Source organism: Tribolium madens, unplaced genomic scaffold (assembly GCF_015345945.1).
Source record: "Tribolium madens isolate multiple individuals breed KSU strain unplaced genomic scaffold, Tmad_KSU_1.1 Scaffold_20;HRSCAF=117;Tcas5.2_LG4, whole genome shotgun sequence".
NCBI lineage: Eukaryota > Metazoa > Arthropoda > Insecta > Coleoptera > Tenebrionidae > Tribolium > Tribolium madens.
The window spans coordinates 4,066,541-4,081,288 of record NW_025400985.1 but is presented as its reverse complement, the minus strand read 5'-3'; the positions used below and the strand labels follow the sequence as shown (position 1 = coordinate 4,081,288).

The 14,748-nt window shown below is 30.2% G+C and overlaps 1 protein-coding gene, 1 long non-coding RNA gene and 1 pseudogene across 2 annotated transcripts; 2 read left to right on the top strand and 1 right to left on the bottom strand.

The window, feature by feature from the left end:
- Nucleotides 1-2,332: 2,332 nt before the first annotated feature.
- Nucleotides 2,333-3,263, top strand: LOC123005486. Its single transcript, XR_006412751.1, has 5 exons — nucleotides 2,333-2,448; nucleotides 2,495-2,619; nucleotides 2,679-2,871; nucleotides 2,924-3,046; nucleotides 3,100-3,263. It is a non-coding gene; the product is annotated as an uncharacterized LOC123005486 (long non-coding RNA).
- Nucleotides 3,264-4,515: 1,252 nt separating this feature from the next.
- Nucleotides 4,516-6,718, bottom strand: LOC123005531 (annotated as a pseudogene).
- A 335-nt stretch (nucleotides 6,719-7,053) lies between these two features.
- LOC123005147 lies at nucleotides 7,054-8,198 on the top strand. The gene is made up of 2 exons (XM_044398782.1): nucleotides 7,054-7,872; nucleotides 7,923-8,198. The coding sequence occupies exons 1-2, from the start codon at nucleotides 7,054-7,056 to the stop codon at nucleotides 8,196-8,198; spliced, it is 1,095 nt and encodes a 364-aa protein (XP_044254717.1).
- Nucleotides 8,199-14,748: the final 6,550 nt, after the last annotated feature.

Below are 14,748 nucleotides of genomic sequence, written 5' to 3'. Positions count from 1 at the left end.
AACTTTTAATAACTTCATTAATTTAGATAGCAATGTGGTAATAATTTCTCCGTATTTGAAAAGAAAACTTAAGTGAAACTTTTTTTTTGTCTTTTTTTTTAAGTTACATACTACATATCTGAGGCTGAATTATAAAAAACACCCCGAGCTATAACTCCATTATTTTAAAGATATGACAAAACTTCTTATAACAAAGTTACAAAGTTTATTGTCATCTATTTATACTGATCGAACGTCTTTCCCAACTTTGATCAAAGAATTATTTTTTATTATTTTTTAAAATAATGAAGTAGTTATGGCTTGGGGCGTTTTTTATAACCAAACCTGTATAATTAAATCATTACCTAATACGGAAAGAGCTCCACATGTTTGATTTAGGTTTAGATTAGCTAGGTACACTTCAAATGGTTTCTGTGTCGAATTTTTAATCTAATTTGATTACAGTAAACTGCAGAAGTAATGTTTTGCAACACTGAGCTAAAAAAATACAGATGTGATAACCTAATGTTCTACATAAGTATGTTTAGAATTTGTATGTAGTTCTGTGTTTACTATGACATAATTTAAAATTTAAAGATTTGTTTCGTATTATATTTTTGATAAAATTTACTTATCATGTACTCATATTTGTTACATTTTTATTTTTTATTCACTACATTATAATGTACAATATCTATTTTTTCGAAAATTTAAAATTCTTTGTTGTCAAATAAAATATGTGTATTTTGGCACCAAATAAATTATATTCCAACCTTAAAAATTAACGTCAAACTTTGGGGTATAAGTTTCAAATTATTTATTAACATTTCTGCAAGCAAATACTCGTAAGATTACTAAAAGTAAAGCTATATTTTTCCCAAAAAAAAAAAAAACTAAGAAAATTTTCAAACGTTGGCTTAGATCCTCTTTCATTAAGTTTGAGGCTAGAAATTTACTAAATCATTGAAATACATATACTGATTTCTTCCGAGTGATAACTTGTTAAGACAAGCAAAATATGATTTTAGTTTACATTTGCTTTCAGCGTTGATAACAAGTTTTTTGTGGTTTCTCAATATTAATTTTGATCTGTTCTATTACCTTTCTGATTGCAAGTATTACAAAAAGCCTTTGGTAAAGAAAAATTACAAAATTGTAAATCGGTAATGGTTTACTAATTAATTTGTTTTGAAAAATTAGTTCTGATTATTTTCTACAAGATTATTAAAAAAAATATTAAACAAATTCTATACCTAGAAACGATAAGAGTCCAACAGTATAAAAACAATAATATAAATTTACTTAAGACGAGCTCTTGTTGAGTTTGCTGTTAACAGTCAACTTTTATTGGTTTTGCTGAATTAATTTAGTTAAATGTTGCAAATGATGTATTTATTGAAAGTTGTAATAGTATTATTGCTGGCAATTTCTAATACATTAGGAAGAACTGTGGTAAGAAAAATTGCTTTTGATGTAATATGGTATTTATTATTATATTCTTAGATTGTATCAGATACTAGTGGCCAAAAAACTTACTACAATTCAGTCATAACTCCTGTGCGTTGTTCTCCTACGCATGAGATGACAAAATATGGTTGCAAAGAAATTGGTTACCTTGAAAATCCATCACCAATCCCAAACTCTTTAAAAATTGTATCAGTCAAAACAAAATAATTATTATATTTTATAATTGCATTTTTTTTTAATTTTTTTTATGATAATTGTGTTAAAATACAAATAATTTTATTTTGTTAAATGAAGATACGTATCAAAAATTACTACTTAGAATTAGATGTTGAGTTATAATACTTTAGGTGTGTATGAACATACAAAAATATTTGTAAAAATATTTAGTAAATTAATTCTTCTAAAATCATGTTTTTATTTTTTGTTGTTGTTTCTAATTGTTAATGTAACTCAAATAACGTTTACATAACGAATAGTAAACAAAAATTAAACAATCTTTTACTTCACCTCAGTGTACTAAATTATTTAAAACGAACTGTTATTAAGTAACGATGTTTGAATTCACCATAATTTTATTAGAAATTATATTTTTCTTACTGTTTTTAATAAAAATAGCCAACTTAGAATTACAGTCATTACGTTTTACAAACTTATTCTTTGTAAACGAGGGTTCATTTTAATAAACAAAAAATGTAGGCTAATATTTAAAATTTTATGATTTTTTTATCTTTATTATTTACCCCGCAATTATAATATTTTTAATTCAAAATTTCGTTCTCATAAAAAATAGGTTTTATATATCTATAGTAATCTCAAGTTTCTAATTATCACTGTTTTCAACTCAACTTATATTTAAATCACGTACACTTAACAAAATTAAACAATTTGATAACCTACTATACTGCAGTGTACTGAAATTCTTTGAAACGACGCAATTATTGAGTGATGTTGTTCAAAATCTTCATAATTTTATTAACAACTTTATTTTTCGTTTCATTTTTGGTAAAAATCAACATACGGGGGTATTGATTTTATTTTAGAGTTTTAGCTTTCTTCAAATAATATGACTATTGATGTTAAAAATATGAATAGACGCATTTTAGTTGCTCCTTGTCAACCAGGATATGTTCGTAAAAACAAAGTTTGTAGGCCATTATGGTCTTCTTGAATCATGTAAGTGATTTTTCTACAAATAATAACTACAAATACCTCATCTATTAAAAACATTGCAGTTAAAATGTGAACTCTTTCTACAATTGTTAAGAAACTTTAAAAGATTGCGCATAGTCAACGATAACCTTTATTCTGTATTCATTTATTTCTTACATTTCTTAATTTATAAGTTTAGAAACATCAGTCTGTGAAATGTCGCTTAAAGCTACTTTAATAAAAGTTTCTCTACTTCTTGCAGTGCTGCGCTTTGTGGTAATACTCTAATTTTAATAATTAAAAAAGTTTTTGATCGACTTTTGTGCAGCATTGTTTACCCCTAAATCCCGTACTCGAAGGCGTTCTAAATGACGGTGTAATTAGTTCATCTATCGGTTGTAGACCTGATTATGTCTACGTGCGTGGACTTTGCAAAGAACGAGCGAAAAATGTGAGTTGATCAATAGATATCTAACGACTTGTCAACAAGAAATTATGTTTTAGGTTCAAGGCCAGGCAGATAAAAAGCACACGGTCAGTGTAATTAGTAAAAGTGTTAATTAGCTACATTATTTCCTTAAAAAAATGTGTTTTCAAATATTGCATTTGCAAATTTGCAAAATTTGTGTCATTGCCAGTGGTATTATTACTAAAATTGTACAATTTTATCTATTATTACTCTCAAACTTTCCCCAACTTTAACCCAAAATCAAATTACTACCCATGTGATAACATTTTAATGCTAGAGGACGCATTTTAAACTGTTGAAATAATTATTGCAAATCTAGCGTAATCTATTTATCAACATTATTGCAATTTGCAAGTACTAATGCGTAATTTTAACACATTTATTGAAACAACAAATTTTATTATTTACGAACACAAAGTGACCACTACAATTTTAATTTCATTGTAGTTTTGCATCAAATGAATAATACAACCGCATATTGAATTAAAATTCATTGTTCGTATTAGTTTCGAATAAGTAGGTATTACGACTTTTTTCATTTGCTATTGTTTCATTGAGTATTTCAGTTGATTATGGAATCTAAATATTTATTTTAAATCTTCTTGGTGAACGAGTCTTGTAACTAAAATATGAAAATCTAAATTAAATGTTTTTTTTTTTCTTTAAACAACAAAAACTAAAAAATTAAAAAAAATCTTTTGGTCATGATTGAACAGTTAGCTAACTTTTAGCGCCATAAAAAAATGAGTAAAATTAGAATAAAATTTGAAGTGTTTATTTTTCTCAGTTGAATGTAAAATGAGCTACGATAGTCTCTATTGCATGAGAGGACATGAAACCTGTGGAACCGAAATATTCAGGAAGGCTTTTAAAAAAGTCGTTTTCATAAATTAAAGCTGAAATCTCTCGCCAAGACTCTTGGGTCAAGCGCTAAATTTCCATCGGCGAATCGAGTTAAACATCGACACAAATAGGAATTTGCAGTAAATTATGTCCCCGAGATTGGCAACCCCCAAGGAGATAATCCAATACAAATTCATATCACAAAATAATCCGGTCTCTACATGCACGTTGGAACAAGTTTTTTAATGAGTTTTCGAGGGTAAACGAGGATTCAATCAGCGTAAAAACGGCCAAAATGAAACGTGTGCAGATCGATCGGCTGTGACACTTGGCAGCAGATTGGATGCTGTTGATGATGGATGTTTGTTCGCTCATAATTTTGTAATACTCAGAATAATGGTCGGAAAAATCACCTCTTAAAAATGCACGAACCGAGTAAGTAGCTGCGATGAAATAGGAACGCTTGTCGGTAAAGAGCAAGTTTTAATTAAAATGGTATTACGCAGCCGCTTTTTACATCTCCAGGGATTATGAAAAATATGAACGCTGATATAAAACAAAATATGAAGCAAGAGATTTATTGATATTTTTTACAACATTTAACACAGTCAAACTAATTTCGGTTTCTCATCATCCTGCCTTTTGAGTTCTACGCATTTCCGCGTTTTTACTGCCTCCTCGCAAGCTGATGTTATTCGCGTCACAGCGAGAATATCATTGCTATCAACCCAAATCTTTGTTTTACCTGAAACAAGACGAACTCAGTACAAGTTTGAAAATTAAAGGGGACAAATGAAATGCACAGTAGCTATATTATTTAAACGACAAGTATTTTTGATCAGTAAAAATAATAAATGCACAGTAAAGACAATGAATGAATGTCTAGCAAAACTAATTAATTTAATGTTCACACATTTACAAACAAAATGTTAATATGGCAAAGCGTTTAAAAACAAAATTGTGGTTTCAGGAGCACAGCAGGGCAAAGAGTGGCGTACTTTGATTACACTGATTACCATTTGTGCACAGTTTCCAGCCCTTGCTAAAATCATTCTTGCGCAGGGGCCATATACCACCCTCCAATAATAATAAATATTTAGTAATATAAAAATAAGTACCAATAATAAATAACATTCTTGCGCAGGGGCCATAACTTGTTATGTAACCAAGACTGAAATTTTTTTAAATTTTATGTCATTTTACTAATTTTGATTAAAGTTACTGAGCGTTTATGATTTTTACTGTACAAATTGGATTTTTTTACTGAACAAATTATATATAACAAAATACTGTGGGTGCTTTACTTAGCATTCATTATTTTTACTGTGCAAAATATTATATTATACTAATCACTTTTAATTTTTTACTGTGCAAAAATTAATTAAATACATTTATCATTTTATACATATCAAAATTGAATTATTTACTGATCGCTTTATTACCACCTAAAATTACAGCCTATGTTTTTTGTAAACAAATGCTGCGTATATTTGGTTGCCTGTATTGCATCAAATAAAAACGAACTAAACAGTTTTTCCATTTTTATTTAAAAGCGCCTGTGTTATTTATCCCGCAGAGCAATTTTAAGTGAAAATAAGCTTTGACATCAAAAGGAGGCAATATGCGTGTTTATTCGAAACCGATTTAGGTAAAATAAGATATTTACCTTCCAAAACATCCAAGAAATGCCTCATTTCCATCTCATAACCATCGGCATAACGCGAGGAAAAGGAGTAAGCAAGAGGCCTTGCTGGCGCTCTTTTCAGTGTAAGTTTCCACGTTGTGAATTGGCAGCTGATTTTCAGCTTTAATCATTCCTTTTTGTCCAAAGACTTCCACTCTTTGATCATAACCGTAAATGCTGTGGCGGCTTAGATCTATAATACCGAGAGCTCCACTGTCGAACGATAACATGATTTCGACGGTATCATAATCATTGATTTCGTGAATTTCTGATATGTTGGCTTTCGCCATGACCATAACTTTCGTCGGGTATTCCCCCAAGATGTATAAAGTCATGTCGATGTCGTGAAAAATGCCACCGGATATTTTTAAATATTCGATGGAAGGCAAAGCAGAATCGCGACTGCAAACTTTTACGGTTGAAACTTTACCGATTTCACCCTTGCGAACTCTCTCTAATAGCAGCAAAGGAAGGATCAAAACGCCTAAAAGTTGGTACTTGAAGTACACATTTCCAAAAAGTAATAATTACAAACTTGTTAAATGCGCAAAACAGAGGCTGGTTCACTTTTTTTGCTAAATCACACAAAGCCTTGATTTTATCGTGTTATTCAGCTACAGGTTTCTCACAAAAAACTGCTTTATCATGATTTAAAGCTTTTGTTACTATCTCTTCGTGAGTATATGTCCGTGAAGCAAGCACAACAGCTCGGACACTAAAAAACCTCTTTGTTAAAGTTTTACACGATTTATGAAAATTACTTTGGGTCTTCATAAACAAATTTGGATTCTGCATTCGACAAAAATCGAACCGATTCAAGATTCCAGTATTTTTTCAGTTTCTTCCATTTTGATCATCGTCTACTATATAAAGCAATTTTGCTCTAGATTCTCTAACCAAGAAGGCTAAATGTATAGTTCCAGCTCTTTCAACACCAAAGGGAGCAAATCCGAATTGTGGATGGTCAGTTTGATCTAATTTTAAATGCTCCTGATACCTGAAAAGTTTAAGATGTTTCCTCAAAATTCTCAAAAACTTAGTTACTTTTTGTATTTAATATCTTCATCAGGGGTTGAAGGAGTTTTAATTGAGTAGGGTGAAGGCTATTTAAACTTTAAAATCGCCATTTTAAGAAACTAATAAAACATGTGGCTAAAATGATTTATATAACATTTAATCTAAAGGTCACAACCGGTCATTGCCAAACCTTATCTCGAAGGTAATAACATTTACAATGAAAAGAGTTAAAATTCTTTAAACACAAAATTTCGATTTTAATAAATAACGAAAGCGATAAAACTGGAAAACTGAAATTATGACAATTTCCATAAATGATAACACGACTCTCATCGTATAAAACTAAGAATCAAATAAATTATTAATCAAATTTCCTTTAATGGTTCTCGTGGGTGCAATCAAAAGTACAATATAAAACCGCAAAGCTTTCATAAAATTGGTAACCATGTTCTTGCCTATCTTTATAAATTTCTTAAACTTTGTCGGGCTTCCTTTACAAAAGCCGAAGACAAAGCTTTATTCCGTATATATTTTTTCAGTCAGTGCACTTTATGTTACTTTAACTGGGATTTCACTGTATTCAACTTTAGTAATACGTTTTCTTGCCTCAAAGACACTAAATGCGTTTTTTTACATTCTAATTTATGTTGTTATAAATATAATTGATTTGTTGGCTACCCTGCAGAATGGATATTTTAAACGCTATAGCATCGATAAATTGTTAATCACAATGGAGGATCTTCTTGGGTTTGTTAATCGGAATGTTGGTCGTCAAACTGAAAGAAAATTGATCAGAATGCAAAAATTTGACTTCATTTTAATTCAGATGACAATGATTCCTTGGTTGATTTTTATGACGTACTGGGTGGGTCACTTAGTGACTTTTAAAAAGTTCATGGTATTTGGTATGGTCTACTATAACCATTATCTTACGGCAATGGAGGTAATGAAGATATTTATGATACTTCAGCTACTTAAACACTTGATGTGCGAACATAATCGCCAACTTTTTAAAACGTTGTCTACAAAACAGGTCTTGTCAGAAAAAGAGCTTCATTCATTTTTAAAACACTATGACAAATTAATTGATTGTGTCGGATTATTTAACGAATCTTTTGGTCTACAAATTTTGGGGACTTCAATTGTGACTCCATTGATAATGGTCCAAGGAATATTCTTCAGCTTATCTCAAGTATCCTTTCCTTCAGTTATTCGCACTGTTGTTGTAAACGTAGCTACACTCACAAAATTTACTCTTTTTTTGGTAAAACGTACACGAATAGAAGAATTTAGTAGTAATTGAAGCAATTTTAGGTGTTGAGTTTTATGATAGCTGCACCGTCACAAAGAATTGCAAGAGAATTTCAAAATACACAGAGAATTTGTAACACTTTCAGATCAAACACAAAGCATAATAAAGAAGTGCAGAGAATGCTTCAACTTCTCAGTTTACAATTGCAAAACAGGAAAACGTGTATCTCTGCGGCTGGATTTTTTGATGCTGATTACACCATGATTCTTAATATGTTGGTGTCAACGGTTAGTTATGTTATAGTGTTTTTGCAAATTAACGCCAAGATACCTAATTAATGAACATAAGTATTTCAAAATCAAGCACACAAACCGAAAATAAACTACTTGCCAAACACCACGAGTATTATACACACTTAAGTTTTTGATGATTGCAAGTCTACTTTGTCACCAACCGTTTTAAATCAGGTTGTTGTTCAAACCCCGATTTTACTGAATATCGGTAAATTATATAGAAAAACGCAGTAGACCTTTTTTTCTATGAAAAACTATGAAATTTAGAACTTTGTCGATGAAAGTAACAAAAAACCACAGGCAAAATAGTTAGAATACTTTTACCCCAAACCCACCCAGTTTAGGAAACCCCTAATTAAATTTTTTTACATTTTATCTTTGTACTAGATTAGGTGTATAAAGGTTATCATCTGTACCCAATTTGAAATTTTTGTTTTGAAACGGTTGTGAAAATATTGGAAAAAACCTATTAAAAGACGCACCCTTGTTCATAGGAAACTTTTGTCTTAAAATTGAATATTCTATCTCCTGTTTAAATTTATTACAATAAAAACGGAACATCCTAAACCCAGAATTTTTTTATGTTTAATTATTAGGACCTCTTATTTCAATTTAAAATAAAAACGTGTGCTTAAAGATGAGCAATGCTTTTCAATCCGCCTTCTTTCATTGCATTTTCATGGACCAACAAGACCACCCCACCTGAAATAAAATCCTAGTTACTTTGATTTAAAATTAAGAATTTAAATTTTGCAAACGCAATAAAAGTCAAGTTATCTGTGAGAATATATTTTGGGTTGCTTCTGAAAATCGGTTAGGGTCTTTATTATAAATGACTTACCCAGTATGTCGCAACATTTAGTTTTAGAAATAAAATACAAAATATTATTTTAAGTGTGAATTATAAATTCTTTGATAACATTGTCTAAAAGTGATAAAAAAGTGTACTTAAACATGTTGCCATTAAAGAAAAGTTGTATTTTTTACAACACAAATTTTTTTATTGCGTCAAGTACTTAAGTAGTAAGTATAAGTTTAGTTTTTTACCTGCGAGTATATTTCTAAGAAATTTTATTCCTTAAAAATTTACTTTCCTAAAGCTTATCATCCACCAGTTAAAAATAATGTATGCTTTGTTGATTAAATTATTAAAACAAGTCTTTCGTTTAGCAGTTTGTTGATATCGATGTGTATATTGTTTCACGGTTAACTTTTTCTTATTATTTTTTTAACCTACCTATGTTTACTTTGTTCTTAATTAAGTTTTAAGTTCGTCGAAAAGGTAATCCTTTCTAAAGGTTCTCCTGAAATTTAAGGCAAATTTCTTACAAAGATGTCTTTCTTCTAATAAACATTAATTTATAATACTCGATTTATACTTGCCTGTTCAAAACATTTAAAAACTTAATAGTCAATACCAACACAATCACTAACCACAGCAAGTTGTAGAGATTAAATAATTAATTCAACTCAAAAGACTAATTTATTAATGGAATTTTCTAGTACAACAATTGATTCTTTAATGTTTTTCTTTTTAAATGTGGCTAATTCCTATTTTGTATCAGAGAACGAATAGATTGTATAGATCATTTTAGAAATGAGGGAATAGACAGCGCATGTCTTGTTCGACTCATCTATTGATCTCCTTGAACCTGATCCTGGAGTGTTTATTATTGTTCACATGGTACAAATTACGTTTAAGTGTAATACTGCAAAAACATTTCAAAATAAAATCCAGTTAGAAAAAGAGACGAGATTCTTTGTGAGTTAATTTCAATCGTGCCTCTTGAAAAACTCATAGAATTCCAGAGATCTACGTGAAATCTGTGCGCTTAGCAACAAAACGAGCTCGTTCTTGCGCTTCAAACACTATCAGTTTCAATATTTTCCGCCGCTGATTAGATACATGATTATCCTTTCACAAACAAGTTCAGGAAACGAAAAAATCTTGATAAGCTTTTGAGGTTAGTAGAGTATGTACTCCATTTCCGAGCTTTACCCGTCGTGTAAACAAAGTTGTGAAAACAGTTTTCCGACTAATAAATTGATGTTTCTCCATCGATCAAGAATTATTTTATTCATTTGAACATCTATTTTGCACCCTTTGACAGGTCAAACCACCAGTGTTTCATGTAGTTTCTAACTGAATTTGTCTTGAATTAAGCGAAATAATTGCGCTTGGCAGGAAATTACATGTTCGTGTGTGTTTCAGGACTAGTGAAGACCTTTCATCTGTTATACCTTGTTTCATATTATCTTACGCATTCTGAATTCAGAACTTCTAGGACTAATATCACGTCTAAATTTATTGTAAAAACAAATAAACTTCAAAGGAAGTTAATTAGCTTCGCTATGGAGGCGTCGAGATAAAGCGAGTACACACGACGCCTGTGACGTCTTATCTTGATGTATTTCTTACTTTATCAGAGAAAAATTTTTCGTCTCGATACTTTTTGCAGCAATTAATTAAAAGCTTTAACATATTTATGTGTCGCAAGGTATGGCTTTTAGCAATAAATCAAAACTTAAGCAATTACGTTTTAACTGTCAGAAGTACACAGCAAGTTCCAGTAAAGAAAATAAATTTTACATTACTCTACACGAGAATGTCTACGGACTAAATTAAGATTAATGATTTTCCACGTGTTGTTAGTCTATTGCTGTAAGCTCCATTGAGACGCCATTTATCATACCGTGCTGATATATGCATTGTGCTTTACATACACAGAGTATTTACTATTCAAATTTTCAAGTTACGACAACTGCAGTAATATTACTATGTAACTAACTACTGCTGCCAACAACGATAAGAAAAAACCATAATCCAATCCGAAATATCCAGAAGCTGACACAAAATGTGGCCACGTTTTCAACTTTAATAACAACAGATTCAACTGCTTTTGCTTTCCACCTCTTAAATTTATTTCAACTAAACCATTTAAAACAATTTTGGATGTTTTATATTTATTATCGGATATCTGGTAACCAATTTTTGATAAAAGCAATGACAAAACCTACAAGAAATAATAAATATATTTCGTTAAAAAATAATAGTAAAATAATGTAACACCTACCAAATAAATCGCTATGATTTGGGATATGATCAACACCTTACAAGAAAAATTGTAACCCAATTTAAATTCTTGCACCAAATTTAACAGATTGTCTATTAAAACAACCATAATGTGTAGAAATATTTGTAGTAAAAAAATTCCATAAATGTTGTTCCATAATTCAAGTATGCGGTACAGTTTCCCATAAAGTTGATTGATTGTTTTCATTTGTGTATTACTAACGAATATCTCACTTTTCAAAAGCGTATTTAAAAAATTGTTAGCTTGGTCAAAATATTTTGATAGTAATGCTAGAAATTTCAAAGATGTTAGTAAAATTATCAATAACTGCACCATTTCCACGTCATCCAACAAATTTTGAATTAAACAATCAGATTCATACGCTATATGAAAAATAAAACTTGGCACAATAGCGAAAAGTACAAAAATTAAATCCAAGTAAGTCAAACAAGACCATTTTTTTTTCAACTTCGGTAACATGGCTTCTGCGTCTTTGAAACTTGGAATGAGTTGTGCTACATTTTTCTTTTTCAAAACCATAAAATTTAAAATTGTTGACACGACAATGATCATTTTAAAGAAGTAGTTTAGAGTCTTAATTAGCTGTCTGCTGATATGTCGGGAGTTTGGGCACCACCACCAAATATTATAAATAATAAAAAGAAATGTTGAAAAGTGTACGAAAAGTAAGAGTTTGCAATATATTGAGTAAAACTTGTGTCTTGTTTGAGAAAAAGATGCTCCAATCAATTTATTTACGAAACAAAACGCTTCCAAAGTGGAATGTAAGCTACACGATGACATTGTCAACTCTGCAAACAATGTTTAAGGAAATTTTAAGTCGATTTCCCTCGGGCATTACGTACCGGATTTGTTTGGTCATTTCATTCATCATTTTACATGTCTTTCGACTCCTCCTATTTTTCATTAATTTACAAAAGTGCTTTTTCATGAATCTGCATAATTCTTCTTTAATTACCGATCGAAACAGTGTCAGCTTTATTTAATCAAAATTAAAAATTTTAATGAGGATACCTATTTGGTTTTGCTGTTAACTTACGCGTCGAACCGGCTAATAGCATAAGCTTAAACTAGTACGCTGAAATTAAATCAGAATTGTGAGTTTGTGGATGTACAGGTTCAATAGTTAATTAAATCCAACTTCCGATCGGTTTGGAATAGTTCTGTGAAACGTGAAATATTTAACAAATTTCGAGTTGATGATGTGGAAACGACATAAATGCACTTGACAAAACTTTCTCGTTTAGAATTCAGAAATATGGAAGGACTTGTGACTATGACGCATGTCTAAATGTTAGATGTAGGTTCGTAAACCTTTATCTTCAGTATTGGCTTTGAATTATGTCATGCGGAAAATAGGAATTTTAAAAGTTATTCAAAGTATCATCCGGGAACTACGAAACAGCATAAAAATTGCAAAAGGAACATTGTCTTGGATTTGGAAGTGTTAAAGCTGCAACATTTTACGAGGCCTTTACTAGAGACTTTTGGAATCCATTTTAAAACAATGTCATAAAATGTTGCAATTTAGCACGTTTTCGAAAAATAAAACATTCTTTGTGCAATTATCAGCAACGCAAAATAAACGAAATACAAATCGTTGCATTTATTTATCAATTTGTGTGCGCAGCGTGCAGAAAAATTTAGTTCAGTTCACAAATATTCAAGTTTTGAAACGATAATTGGTATCAATTTTCCGGGAAAGCTTGCATCTGTATACTACTTCGGAGAGTGTCGTGCTACCCATTTGCAACGAATGCGAAAGATAAAAGTTCTGACACAATTCGAGAAAACCAAGCAAAGCTTTTACTTATTACATCTGCTTTTCCTGAGGAGATATAAAAGGGTCGAATCACAAAGAAACACCGGATTGAACAGGAAAATTGTTAAAACCTGCATCATGCTTATACCTTTTCAGTTAGCTGCTTCAAAGAGCCAAACATTAAAATTATCAAAAAGACCTGCCACCTTGTAATATTACACTCGACATAGGGGTTGTCTGGAAGCAGTTCTCAAAGGTGTCAACGTGGTTTCAAAAGTAATGGATGAAATCTAAGATTCCCTTCAGTGGATAGGTCTAGAACCCTCATATTGTATACCTACGTTTTAACTTTCGCCCATATCTAGCCCCAATTATTAGTTTGCTGATTTTATCTCGTTATGATTAGACAGATGTTACAAATTTATTGACCGTAAATAAATTATAGCTGTTGTCAGCTGAAATAAAATTTTGTATAATATGTTTTTTTTTAGTATACCTACACCACAATTTCAATCATCAATAAACCTAAACAGTTGATTAGTTTTAAGCACCATTCAGTCATATAGGAGGGGTTGTATATTACATCCCCTTTTGATGTAGTGGCAACCCATTTATAATCTTATAATTACATTTCTGAATAATGACATTTACAGTCCTGTAATTAGATTTTTAAAATAACCTAAATGTAATTTTATAACCCTGATATAAATGAATTTAATGTATAATTCGAATTCCGTTTTGCTTTATTCAAATAGGTAGCAAAATATTTCAAATTTTTATCAGTGAAACATCGGAATTTTAATGTATTAATTTCAGGCTTATAAGTTTATTTAAACATGCAATTTTCTTACTCAAATATTTTATCTATCATCTAGAAAATGTTTTTGTACAACCGCTAATTTTCCTAGTCGAAATGAAGTATCAAATTTCCTGTTTCTCCTCTGAGCTTGGTGAAACAAAGACCATTTATGCAGATTTGTTTATACCGTGCAGGTGCAACTGAAACAATAATGAACAAAGTCTGCAAACAATTATGCAGACCCGTGTATCTGCAAAACTCTCGGCAAAACGTTTCACTGTTTTCTCGTTACTCACGTCGCTTTTTTATTGGGTAGTAATAAAGCGATCAGTACATAATTCAATTTTGATCAGTATAAAATGACAAATGATCAGTATTTAATTAATTTTTGCACAGTAAAAAATTTAGGATGATTAGTATAATTCAATATTTTGCACAGTAGAAATAATAAATGCTAAGTAAAACACGCACAGTACTTTATTGTAATTTGTTCAAAAAAAAAAACAATTTGCACAGTAAAAATAATAAACGCTCAGTAACTTTAATCTAAATTAGTAAAACAACATAAAATTTAAAGAATTTTCAGTTTTGGTTACATAACATTATATGGCCCCTGTTAAAGAATGTTATGTCATTGTCTTTACTGTGTATTTATTATATTTACTGTGCATTTATAATTTTTACTTTGCATTTATTATTTTACTGTGCTTTTATTTATTTTTACTGTGCTTTTATTATTTTTACTGTGCATTTATTATTTTACTGTGCATTTATTATTTCTACTTTGCATTTATTATTTTACTGTGCTTTTATTATTTTTACTTTGCATTTATTATTTTACTGTGCTTTTATTATTTTTACTGTGCCTTTATTATTTTATTGTGCATTTATTATTTTTACTTTGCATATATTATTTACTGATAAAAAATACTTGTCGTT